Below are 13,449 nucleotides of genomic sequence, written 5' to 3' on the forward strand. Positions count from 1 at the left end.
AATTCACTCCCCCTTGTGTCGGCTACAGCAAGCCAGTCTACTAAATGCCTCCGCTGCTGGGAGAAAAGTAAAATCAGCAGAAAAGTTTTTTTTGTTGTTGTTCAAACCCTTGTTCTGTTTGTCTATGAATTGTTCTTCAAGCCATCGGGATCTGGTGCAATGCTGCGGCATGGAGGGGAAAGAGAAAACCCTTTGTTGACAGTTTAAGATTAGCATCGCAAAACGCATGCTTCAAAGCACGATTCGGTAGCATTTCTACAACTCTGCTTCTACACTCTCAGTTGGACTCCTTTTTTCTTTGTCTTTTCATCACTTTCCACAAACTGCCGTTTCAATTTCACTCCGTGTTTTTGAATAACACTGATCAGAATTGTTTACCTGTCAGCATGTCTGCAAAGGCCAATTATTTCACACTCCAAGTGAATGGAAAATTAGACATGTAGACAAAAAGCGTTCATTATGAAATGAGTGACACTGGCCTGATAAGTAGCTTACAGAGAGCTCTGTGATGTACAGCTGCACTGACACCCTGTGATACATAACACACTGTAATGTAAGGGTATACTGTAAGATAGCTGCTCCAAACAAAATATGTTAAAAAATTCATAAGTATATTTTCTAGTTTTATTAGAAACACATTTTTGTCAACATGTTGTATTTATACAGTGAATGGTCTAATATGCACTGGAGGTCACATAAGCTTAGGTTTATTGGAACAATAAAAGACATACCATGAGGGATTGATATTCAAAGAGATGTAGCAGCTACTAGCTGCATATTTGACCATCAATTTTTAATAGTTGGGATTTTTCTCCTTCGAAGACACAAAAATAAAACCTGTCTAAGTATGTTATATTAACAATTTTATGAATGTATTGTCAGCAGACTAAAAAATTAAGAAGTCAATTACTCCTTTTAACACTTACATTTTGTCTCAACACGTTCTGCAGATGATGGTGCAAAGCACTTTAACAGTATTTGTGCTATTTTTTTTAATTTGGCAAATGTCTACTTATGTTTTTATTGTTTTTTTTAATTTTTTTTTTTACCTTTTTTGTAAACAACATCTTGTACAAACTAGCACAGTGAACCACAACCCCAGCAAATGTGTTTTTATCTCCATACAATATAAATGAAATCAATACAAAAGTTTGGTTGGTTGCTTGGAACATTTTTATATGGATCGAGAGGTTCTAAAACATCGTTTTCGAGACTTCTGGACTCCTGAATTAAATAGATTACGTAAACAGTTGACTGTTCTAAGTCCCATTTAGAACCCCGGTAGAAGATTTTTAGAAGGTAGACTTCATTTCAACATTTCAAGTTCACTTCCATTTTAAATAAAGGGTTTGCAATCCGTAGAGGGTTTTTACTGTTTGCCTTTTGAAGGCGGCCTTCTTCAGATTTGGTGGAAATTCTGAAACCGTGAAAAGAAAAAAAAAAAAAAAGAAAAGAAAAGAAAAGAAACAAATAGTCCTGACAGAGGAAAAATTGTCATTTCCTCTGGCCTTCAGAAACATAGTGTCAAAAAGGTTAAGTGTCAATATGGCAGAGCCTTGAGAGGCCAAGAGGTCTGAGGAGCTTCTGAATAAATACAAGGGACAAGTCTAGTGCCTCGAACATAGTCTGAACGCCGCTCAGCCTTCCTACAGTGCCAGGTCAGCACACGATCAACCCTCTGCCCCTTTATTCTCTCTCTGTAAAGCTATTGAAGTCTTTGACAGTAGCTAATGATGTTTTCATGTTCGGGACATACTATAGGAGATTTCGAAAGGGTTGTTTTTTACCCCACCGGTGAGTGTTAGGAGGTTTGGTCGCTATGCCGGGCCACTGTCGGGTTGGGGGGTTTGGGGGTGACAGGGTGTCCCAGGGGCCCAAAAAGGGGGCCGAATGGGTGGCAGTTCAGCAGTCTCGCCCATTCTTTTTTTTTTTTTTTTCGTGAGTCCAGTTTTGGATGCAGGGTGGGGTGTGGGGGGGCAAACGTAGCAATAGAAACACCCAAACACAATACTGAAGACAATGTTTTATGCCAGATATGCTTTCCCCACAAAAAAGGTCAACAGATCAAATGGGAAAATAAATAAATAAATGTGAAAACACCAAAAAAAAAAATGATTCAATGGTTGCCCTAACCCTGTCGATATCCATTTCCCTGTACTCAACCCCAGCCCCAAACACCACCAAACCTCACTACCCTCCGTTACCGAATCTCTCACCAGTAGAGTCCACTCTCAAAAAGCTACCACACAGTGCCCTCGTTCATTTCCGAGGGCGGGTGGGACAGGTGGTTGTTGTATCCGCTGCCGTTCAGTGACAGTGAGGTAAAAGGCGGACTAGGGCCGAACACCTCGGAAGAGATGCTGTGGAGGGGTCCCGGGATGCCGGGCTCTGGGCTGGGAGAGTCCCCCGGGTGGTGGGACATGATATCGGAGAAGCGTTGCACTTCGCTGGAGGGGTGGTGGCCCGGCAGGGGGTGATCCATACCTCCGAGGGGGGTGCCCGTGGGGCCTGAGGAGGGTACGAAGGGGAGATCGACTGGGGTCTGGGCCTGTGACGATGGAGGCCCCTGAGGGAAGAAATCATAGTTCCCTCCTGGGCCGTAGTACTCGCTTTGATAATCTGCAGATCCAAAAGAGAAAAAAAAATCAACGTTAGCTCTGAGAACAATGTGTATAGAAATAATTCCGGAGACATTGAGGAATTCATTGAATATACATAGCTTGATTTGTATTAGAGAGGGCGAGAGACCCTCGCCGTACTACATTAGTCACAGAGCACGTTACACTTAAATCAAAACTGCAATTGGGTGGGGAGAACAACGTGGCCACAAAATTAATTAAAATGGGGGCCATTTCATCAGCGATTCTACCTACTGAGACTGATCTTTTTTTTTTCAATTCAGCAGAATAGCATTAGACTTTTTGCTTCAGCAGAAAGGACAAAGGCCCGAGCACAAATGAAATTCTCTGAAAATGATCAGATATTTCAAAGCATTTGAGGGAAGAGTGTGGTATTAAATCACTGGGATGTAAACTAACCTCAAGTAAACTTATTTCACTGATTTCTAAAAGCTCATGGATGGGGCTACCCAAACTGAATAACATATCACAACTGAATTTGCTTTAAGAAAATAAGAGCCTTATTGCTGAATATCTTAACTGGCCTTATTATTGAGGAAGAGCAGAGAACCACTGCATTGCATTTATGTGTTTAGATATGAAACATTATTTTAATGTGGTGCACTAAATTAAAATTAACATTTTTAAAAGAGTTCAGAAAGCTTAAGGTGTATAGGCCATACATGCTTTTCTTTCTTTATAAGGTCATCAAAAACCTAAATTAAAGCGCTTTATTTCTTATTCAACAGCTGCACACTTTGGTATAGAAAAGACAGGGCATTGTTTCATTCCAGTTGTGACATAGGAAATAAACAGACAGAGGAAATAAGAAAACACACAAATATTTTTTTTTTTTTAAAATGTGACTGAAACAGACATTTTAACATGACTATGAAAATGCTTCAAAAGAGAGAAAAAAAAAACACTTTGGAGGACATAATTTTTTTTTCTTAAAAAAAAAAAATGCAATTGCAGTCATACCTCCGTAGTAGGAGAAGGGCCCGTTGGGGATCAGCTCTCCGGGTTCCAGGCGGTCCACCAGCGTCCTCATCCGCCTCGGGCTCCGGAAAAACGCATGCCTCCGGGCGCCCAGCGCGCTCAGCTGCTTCATGCGCCTCTCTTTGGAACGTCGGTTCTGGAACCAGACCTGGGCACAGACACAGAAACACACACATATGGGTCACCTCGTGTCACTCAGCAAACATGCAATAGGCTTCTGACGCCATTTTGATTGCGCGTCAATATTGTGTGCGGAAGATGGGAGGGGAGTGAGAAATGGAGGTGATGGAAGAAGGCAGACGGCTGAATTTTAAAGGGCAGAAATGTCTGAATAAACATGTAAACAAGCCAACAAGCAAATAAACCTCACTGTGTAAATTCTTCCTCATACAAAAGAAAGTGTAATTAGGTGTCATATTTACCTTGGCACCTGCACCGCATTGGTTTCTTATTAGAGTAAATAACCAGGCTGTCTGTGTGTTTTGCGGCGTGCGTGATGAGCCGGTGCGTTAAATCCGCAAGGCTCTGCGGTGGAGAGAACTGCGCCCAATTATCGTTACAGGAGCGAGAGTCACATCTAACCTCCCTAATGATCTTTTAACCCTCCATTTACTCCGACTGAAGGCTGCAGCAGCGGGGGCTTAAAATCTCCAATTAATACTTAATAGGAGGGTTGTTACCAATATATTACCGGGCTCTTGGAGGTTATCATTTCCTAATCTATAGGCCGGCTTCCTTTAATTACGCGCTTCCCTTTCTCCCTCGTGCTCATACATATTAGATACCCCTACTTCACCACTTTCACTTTATCGCCATTAATCTGCTATGTTTAAGCTTTTTACCTGATCTGCCCCGCAGCCTCATCCACATTATGATAGAAACCTGTTAGTAAACCAAAAGACCTGTTTTCCAATTATTTCCACTTTTTTTTTCTTGGAGGAGGTCTGTTATTACTTCTGATGGGTATTAATATTTTGGCTCATGAATGTATAATTTACAATGTCAGTGATTTAGTGCGTCATATAAAATAATGGCTTTAACAAATTTTGGACATTAGCAATAAAAGGGAAAAAAAATGAAAATAGTTCCTCATACAAAATCGATAATAATAATAATAATAATATTAATAATAATAACAATACTACTACTAACAATAATAATAATATGATAATAATAATAATAATAATAATATGATAATACTACTAATAATAATAATAATAATAATGTGTTGTCATTTGTCTGTGTTGCTCTTTGTTTAACATAATAATAATAATAATGTGTTGTCATTTGTCTGTGTTGCTCTTTGTTTAACTTAATATGGCCCTGCTGTAATTCAGATTTCTGAGGAGACAATCTGAAGACCCTTGAAACAGATTTCTGTCTTTCCACTTGGCTGGAAAGACTCACAGCATGGCTAAATGTGGTCGCAAAACGTGATGGCAGCGCTGTGCCAGGACTCCCAGCGGCTCCCAGCGCTCCCAGCAGCCCGGCGCCAGTTGGCGACTTTGCCCCGTCGCCAGCGCCAAGAATCAAAAATACCCATATAAATTACCCGTTTCCAAATCAACCTCGTCCGTTGGCCAATCTCTGGCTTAATGAATTCAATGTGACCGCGCAGTTTGAAGGGAAGAGGCCTCCTTTAAAGAGGGGCGAGGGAGGTGAGGAGAGGGTGGAGGGGGAGTTGATGCTGAGGGGGAGGTGGAGCCTCTCTGATGGGATGAGGCCTGCACGGTCATGGCAGTCTGGCAGCTTGGCAGGGACATTTTTCCATAAAATATAAGCTGTTACATCACACCTTTTAATGGGTGCGTAACACCCTATAAAACAGAAAAGGCGCGAGCCCACCTCCTCAACCTGTGGGTGTCCCCTGAATGTTATTTCCATAATATTTCAGACCATCAGACAGAATCAGAAGACCCCAATTTTGGTGATTTACCAGTGAACCGTATAAATGACTGGGGATGGTGAGCCCTATAATTTTTTGTTGGGTGCCACGTGGACCTTGAGGAACACCCTCATTTATGCACTTTACGCGTCTTTATTTGGTGGTTAATGAATGAAGTTGTAGTGACATAAGAGGGATAATCCACTCTGGAACTCAGGATCTCGGGGAGTTCTCCAGCTTGGACGCTAAATATCGATGTTCCTTTACCTGGATGACCCTCATGTTGAGGCCGGTCTCCTGGGCCAGCTGCTCCCTGATGTGTCTGGTGGGTTTGGGGGTGGCAGCGAACGCCGCCTTCAGCGTCTCCAGCTGTTTGGCCTTGATGGTGGTCCGCGGGCCGCGCCGCTTCCCGCCGAGGTTCTGGTCGTCGTTCTCGTTATTAACCGTCTCTTTGTCGGACAGGGCGGCAATCTCCGTGTCCTTTAGGACCACGTCATCCTGTAGCTGGTCTTGAGAGTCCGGCGATAAACTGGGGTCGCTGCACGCCGTTACTAAATAAATGACATATGGAAATGAGAATAAACACAGGAAATACTGCAGTGATAAAGCACAGCGGAAAAGGAACAAAACTATATTTATCACTGTGGACTGTGTCAGCAGTGATGTAGTGGTCAATTAAAGGTGGAGGAACTATGACCTCAAGTCGGTGATGCAAACTACACCAACATTAATAACGAGAAACGATATTTTCTGTGAGGTTCATCTGGCTTTTTAAACGGTGTTTAGCAATTTGACACGATGTTTTTATCTTTATGTGTTGCACCGTTAATATCCAAATAAATATATAAAGACTGGAACCTTCATTTTATAAACAAATAGCAGCTGCTGCGTTTTCTCCTCGACTGTGTTGCTTAGAGACTTAAATACTAAGTAAAGATGAAGAAGAAGAAGAAACGCAATATGCATCCTACATGAAGCATCATGGAATAAACATTTACGTTGCACGCCCAATAAAAATCGCAATCTTACATACATAAAAGGTTGGAACTGAAAATATATATTTGGAAACAAAATAATCAGCAGACAGTGGAGTGTGTTTGTTGTTGAATTCTCAGAATGCGTCTGAGTCCTGGTCATGGAAATGATGAAGCCACTGCGGGGCTGAACACATCACATCCATCACAATTTATCCCGCCTCGCGCGCGCACACACACACACACACACACACACACACACACACACACACACACACACACACACACACACGTACCTGAGAGGAGGTTGGTGTCTTTTACACTGGCGTTGTTTAGGTAATCGTCTTTGCAAACGAATTTATTCTCGTCTATGATGTAAAGCTCCTCTCCGGTGGAGAGCTGCTTATTGCACATCATGCAGGTGAAGCAGTTGAGGTGAAACACTTTGCTCCGGGCCCTCCGGACCAGGTCGTTTGGAGAGATGCCCTGCGAACAGCCGCCACACTTTGTGCCGAACCGTCTGCAGGAGGGAGAGAGGGAAAGGAGATGGCTGTTTGTGTTATTATAGACATGCTTTACAGAAATCATCATGAAGTCATTAATATCAACGCGCAGCATTTTTGGTGACCAGGCGGAGTTTCGTGAGACGGAAAGAAACGTATTTAACATTATATACATTCACATTTTAAAATACTGTTGACCCAGTTCAGCTCGAAGTAACATTATTGTGGAAAAAAAAATTATAACATAGTCTAGACATCAGATCGCACTTATTTTTAAAACCTTACTTGACCATTTGAAAGCGCATATGTTATGGGCTAAAGTCGAATCATAACCCATGCTTAAACATGCTTAGAATATTTTACATGAAAAATAATAATAATAATAATGGTGAAAAGGAGTCTCTATAAACCCAAGATACGCATACACATGAAGAAATTAAAGCTGCTTCACTTTGAGAGCGCATTTCAGGAGGTTTTTGGAGTGCTATTTCCAGATTCAGGAATGAACCTTTATGCTCAATCCACATTGACGTTTTGGGTATAATAATAAAAATAATATTAATAATATTAATATTAATAATAATAACAATAATAATGATAATAATAACTCCCCCCCTTGTTTATACATATTTAAATCAGTATTGTTGGATTGAGCCTTAGAGCTCAGAGTGTCATCGCCAACGACAGCTCTCTGGAGCCTGACTGCTATGCATATGACAATAAATAACCCGAATAATAATAATAATACTAATAATAATAAGACATTAATATGTATAGTTATGTTTTCATTGTGTTCGCAGCTTAAATCTATAGGCTACATAAGCACAAGTTGGGAAAATTACGCTCTAAATAATTTTAAGAAAAATGATGTGCTTAAGCTAAATGTTTTTTTTTTGTTTTGTTTTTTTTTACTCTAGAAATAATAACATGATTTTCTTCTACCAGAGGCCGCTGTACAACTGTGCAGAAGTGAGTAGTTTTATTGAATTTATTAAATATTTTACCCCCACATTTCTAACCTTTTTTGTGTTTTATATATATGTATATATCTGTACACAGGCTCAGTTAATCAGTTAATACTACAAGACAGCAGGCAGGCTGCTTGCTTTGGAATAATAAATTATAGCCCTGCCATTGACTTCACCGTTAAACAATGTGTATTGAGTGGTGTGCACTTCTTGTTGACTGCACGTCTGTGATTGCATTGTCTGCGGACTTGATCTTTTCAACTAGTTTACTATTCAAATCCACTTATCACGTCCTCCTCAGTCGGACTGAGCAAACACACCGGGGCAGCGGCTCCTCTGGCCGGGGTTTGATCCTGTGCGCTCCCCCGGCTGCCTGCGCGCTGTAAAAAAACACACCCCAAGTGTGATTTCCTCGATTTCCTAACAAACCACCCCCCCCTCCCTCTCTCTCCCCGCTGAGAGCGAGTGCACACACGCTTAATGTTTCTGGCCCTCTTTTGTTGTTGTTTTGCATAAGAATCCAAATTAACAAGCTTTTAATTACTCGCTCCTAATCAAAGCTTATCGCCTCCGAGTCCTCCTTCACGCCCACAGGCACGGACAGGTCGCTTTATCCATTTATTTGGAGAATAAATAAATACAGCAGAAACTCTGTGTTCGCTGCAAATGCTTGCAATCACGTGTGTTCAGTCAGCAGATGTGTTAAGTTTAAAAATATATATACATGTATATATTTAATTTATTCTATTTAACTATTTGTCTGAAGAAGCATGAGAGGCAGAGTTTTTAATAAGTACCTGTTTAGTCAGTGGTATTTCAATAGTATACCTCATTAAAAAGTTGTAAATCATATGGAGGACACAAACATTTGATCTGCTCTTAATGTGCACAAGACTACAAATTATTATTATTATTATTATAGGCTACTTTTTAATAAATGTAATGTTTGGCCCAAGTGTTGTCCTTTTTATTTTATGATGTGCCATCACAATCTCTGCTCCTATTTTACGCTCCTATTTAAATGTCTGTAGGCTACATAATTTCCAAAATGCACATGTGCCTGTTTACCTGCTGCTACAGTCCACCTCCTGACATAAACTCACACACATTAATAAACAAAAACACTGCTGATGAGTTTTTCTGTCACCTTCCCCGTGCTTACCTAAAGAAATCATTTTTGCAGTACAGTCTCCCCTCTCGAGAAAAACATTTCTCTGTCAAGTTACATTTGCACTCGCAGCACTGCACGCACTTGACGTGCCAGGCTCTATCCAGCACGTTGAGCAGAAAGCGGTCCAGAATAGGCCTCTCGCAGCCGGCGCAGTGGACCATGGCTTTGGCTGGGCTACAACCCCACAAATGAAGCGCACACACACAAACAAAATCAACAGCACAGGCCGAGCATTGACCGAGAATCTGCTTTCTCCTTCCTTGATTCGCCTGGAGCTCCCGGGTCAATGTGCGCGGAGAAGCCAGTCGATCAGGTGTCACCACAGTTTTCTCCCTGCATGCGTAAAAAGGCTCAGCGTCCAAAAAGAAAAACAGACAGGATGGCGACGCGTCCTCTCTCTCAGGTGAAAAAACCAAAAGGTAAAGAAAATAATCAGTCCTTTATTGGATCCGGGGCAAAACACACAATTCAACCGAAATGTAGATTTCAACACACGAAGCTGCAGATCGGCTCAGGTGAGAAGACTGGAGCCAGTTTGGTTGTCCCGGCGCTCTTGGAAGTGACGCATCGGTGAGAGGAGCGTCGTGTGCCAGTCAGTGCTGGAAGAGGCGTCTAATAAAACGCTTTTAGGGCAGAGCTGTCACACAACAAGACACGCACGCCTATAAATAATTCAGTGTACTTTGACATGGCAGCGTATCCACTGTGCACAACCCGGCAGGAAACAAAATCACACACCCAAAAGGTTTTTTCAAAAGAGTGTTTTCCCCTCTCGCTCAGTCCGATGATCCTGGACGTTCAGCTTGTGGCGGCGGGGGATGCTGCGATGCGCTTTCGGCTCCGGTAGTAGTCAGTGTGTATGCTGGGATGCCCTCAGTCTCCAGTACCGTGTGTATGCTGGGATGCGCTGGGTCTCCAGTAAACTGTCTTGCTCCTAAAGCTCCAACCCAGCCTTATTCCCAGCCTCCTGACGTCAGGCCGCGGCCGGACCAATCAGCATCACGCCATGCCAGCAACCATCAAGCCGCCCCATCATAACCCAGCGAGGGCTCTGCCTGCTATTTATGCCACACACTCAAGACACCAATTGTCAAGAATTTCCCTGCAAACTGTCATATGTTAGTGAATGTGTTTGGAGGAAGCAGCCGCGGCGGAGGGCGAGCAGCGCGGAGGGAGAGAAGCCACTTTTCAGCTGCTGAGCAAATTGTCTTCTGGGCATGAGGGGGGCATGAAGAAGGAATCTGAGCAGGTAGATAATCTCAGTGGCGTCTTCAGGATAAAGAAGCTGGAGGCGCATATTGCATGGCGCGCGCCCCGTTTATTCATGTAAAGTTACCTTGCGCCAGTTCGCACAAGTCGGGCATGTTTGTTTTGTTATTTGAAAATAACTGGAGGCTTTTTTAAATCAATAAACCAGCTGTTCGTTAATATATAGCCTATATATAGGGAGAGAATCTTAACTGCCTGCTTTGCACTTGAACGCGTCATCCATAGGGCTAAATGTTTGATTACGCAGCACAAAGCTGCCGAACATCTCTGCCAAGATCTGATTTAGCTGATGACCGGGTTCTGGAAATATGATGTTGTCGTTTTTCGCTTTTCCCAGTGTCGTGCAACATTGCAGAATGGCACGTGCTGATTTACATTATATGTTTTTGTGCGCACAGCACACTTAAAGCAGTTGTCTCTTTGGTGTGATGGAGAGGAAGCTTGGTAGTGAAAGACAGAAAGGCTCCAAAGTTGATGCTGGTGCAGCTCGGCGAGTCAGGAGCAATCCAGTCCAAGTCCACCTTAAGTAAATAACACCGTGAGCTCAACAGCCTGTTGGATTATTAGTCATTTTCCATCAATGAGTTCCATCAAGTATTTTGTGATGATGATTTACAGGCCTGCACTGCTGAACTCTTTCTTTCTCTCAGTCAACATTGTCTAGACTGGAGAGAAAAAAGTTTACATGCTTGTCGAACAAATTCGTTTCGTTCTACTATCTAATCAAGATTTGCATTCGCCAGGAAAATAGTTTGTTTAATCGCTGAAACGTTTGTTTACACAAGATTGTGGCTTGTAAACATAATAGTTTAATAAATGTAATTACACTTAAAAAATATCGTATTTGTCTTTACCGTAAAAATAAACAGAATTTTAATTTGCGCGTCTTAAAATGGAGCCAATAGCTGCGCACTTAAGCAGAAAAGACGATCCAAGATCATCCATGTATCTCTACCAATATCCCGCCAGCATCCCCTTGCATATGGGCCGCTTCTCATGCAAAACGCCCGCCCGTCCCCGTCCAGCTGCCTCCCGGCGTCTGGGGAGCGCCCCTTCAACAGGACATGTGTTAGTGGCTTTAGGGGAAAAGGAGAGATAAGGCTTCAAAACGCATGGACTCCATCTCGTTTTTGTTTTACCACCTCTTAAGCCCGACAGTCTCCTCTCCCTCTCCTCAAGTGTTCTTCTTTTTCCTCCCATTTCCCCAACTTTTCTGTTTGTGAGCGGTGCGTCTGAGCGCATTCTGCTGAGCATCTGCTTATGTTTCCATCAGAGAGATAGGCAGAGAGGGGTCATTGAGCACCATGACAACTGGGCGGTCCATAGTTCTACATAGAGGGGGCCAATAAGCAGTGGAAATGTCGCGTTTCTGTCGGACTACAAACTCACTTTCCCCTTTTTTCGAATGTAAAGACTAAACCCAGAAAGCCTGCAGTCTGCAGGCCTGACTCTCTCCACCACCACACAAACTTGTAAATGCAGCATGTAAACAACAAAAGTTGTTGTTATTTCCATGTGTAGAAGATGCCTTGATAGTCTGTCAGTGGGGATAATCTCTGCCTGATTTAGAATAAGCCAGAGAGAGAAGAAAAAAGCCAGCTCACAGAGGCAGATTAATCCACGAATAGAAGGAAATCAAAATATAGGCTATAAGCTTAAAAATATCTCAACTCCCCTCCAGGCAAAGACACTATTAAATGCAAAAATGGTTTTAACCTTACCACTGTAATCCCTCACTAGCAATAGATTATATTCTCACTCATATTTTTATTCTGATGCAGGCAGAAGTTGTAAATTGGAATTTGTGGCGCAGCGTCTGCGCTCAAGTTGAGGAAAACAAAACTTTTTTTTTCTTTTTGTGGTGAATCTCAGGATGGATGGATTAAGACTGGATGGCGCGTGGTTTTCCGGCAGACCTGTGAAGAAAATGAAACTCAGAGCGTTACAGTAATAGTTGGAAATGGAAATCTATCTCTGAAATGTGTCTTTTATTGGTGCCCACTAAGAGGAATTTTATTTTATTTCACATTTAAAATTTTACGCATTTCTTTTACTTCCTCCAAAATCTAATTGTGGACAGTACAGGCCATGCATCCACAGGCAAGAAAAGGGATATTCTTGTATCAGGGCCATAGTGTTGTAAAGCAGCCCAGGAGATTTGGGGTTTATGAAGTGCAGACAAGTGAACTGGTACACTGCGAGATAATTAATCTGAGATAATGAATGAGGCTGTGAAGATGCATGCAATCATTAATTCTAATCATGACACGTTTATTTGTCTCCCGTCTCTCCTCCAGGCTCAGTTAAGAGACACAATGTCACCACAACAATGTATGAGGGCCACGGCTAAAGAAAGGAGAGGACTTTGGAATAAAGACTGAATCGAGCAGGTGATTGGATGGGCTGGGCAAAACATTTTAATATTTTATACAAAAGAGATGCTAAAAGCTATTTCTTCTTCTACGTGTAGTTTCCCGGGGTGGCCAGGCTGTTAAAGCCGGGCTGTGTGACATTACAGCCGGGCCAGTGAGGCCGGGCAGGCTGCCGGGGGACACACCGTGACTCCGGTAATACAGAGAGAAATATCACCCCCGACTGGAGCTTTGATCAACTGAGTGTACCGGGGAGGAGGAGGAAGTGGAGGGTGGGGTACCGGTCCGCTGCTCTGCTCTGCTGTTTGCAGTCTCTCTCTGCAGGATTTTTTTTCTCCTTTTACAAAGGAATATTGCAAACAGGCGCTGATATTCATAATTCATACTAAGACGCATTGATCATTCTGGCTTGTGAATGCGTTTATTTTCGGAATAAACAGTCCAATTTCTGTGAAAGTGGCTCAGTTAATATCATTTGTATAATTTTTCATCTCTATTCCTATAAAACTTAACACGTGGAATAGGACAAATTATTCGAAGGTGCAGCTGTGGCAAAATGTGCGTGTTTTGAAAGAAAGGAAGAAAATTAAAAGCTCATGAGAAAAAAAAAGATTCCATTTTATTCACTGCACTCACTGTAGGTCGCTTTGTACAAAAGTGTGCCACATGTAGGCTCCATAATGTAACATC

At 42.3% G+C, this 13,449-nt stretch overlaps 1 protein-coding gene and 1 long non-coding RNA gene across 2 annotated transcripts; one reads left to right on the forward strand and one right to left on the reverse strand.

Moving 5' to 3' along the window:
* Positions 1-610: 610 nt before the first annotated feature.
* Positions 611-10,039, reverse strand: lhx1a (LIM homeobox 1a). Its single transcript, XM_050073226.1, has 5 exons — positions 9,110-10,039; positions 6,773-6,996; positions 5,770-6,053; positions 3,600-3,765; positions 611-2,619 (listed from the first exon to the last, which is right to left on the reverse strand). Exons 1-5 carry the CDS (start codon positions 9,277-9,279, stop codon positions 2,240-2,242), a joined length of 1,224 nt encoding a protein of 407 aa, XP_049929183.1. The 5' UTR covers positions 9,280-10,039; the 3' UTR covers positions 611-2,239.
* Positions 10,040-10,186: 147 nt separating this feature from the next.
* Positions 10,187-13,217, forward strand: LOC126407967 (uncharacterized). Its single transcript, XR_007571829.1, has 3 exons — positions 10,187-10,367; positions 12,685-12,777; positions 12,858-13,217. It is a non-coding gene; the product is annotated as an uncharacterized LOC126407967 (long non-coding RNA).
* Positions 13,218-13,449: the final 232 nt, after the last annotated feature.

Source organism: Epinephelus moara, chromosome 2, assembly GCF_006386435.1.
Source record: "Epinephelus moara isolate mb chromosome 2, YSFRI_EMoa_1.0, whole genome shotgun sequence".
In the NCBI taxonomy this organism is placed as follows: Eukaryota; Metazoa; Chordata; class Actinopteri; order Perciformes; family Serranidae; genus Epinephelus; species Epinephelus moara.

Coding starts and splice junctions, on each gene's coding strand:
- lhx1a (XM_050073226.1), bottom strand. CDS start 9,279: ATGGTCCACTGCGCCGGCTGCGAGAGGCCTATTCTGGACCGCTTTCTG. Junction 6,054..6,772: donor AGACACCAACCTCCTCTCAG/GTACGTGTGTGT, acceptor TCATTTATTTAG/TAACGGCGTGCAGCGACCCC. Junction 3,766..5,769: donor TCAACATGAGGGTCATCCAG/GTAAAGGAACAT, acceptor GTCTGTGCCCAG/GTCTGGTTCCAGAACCGACG.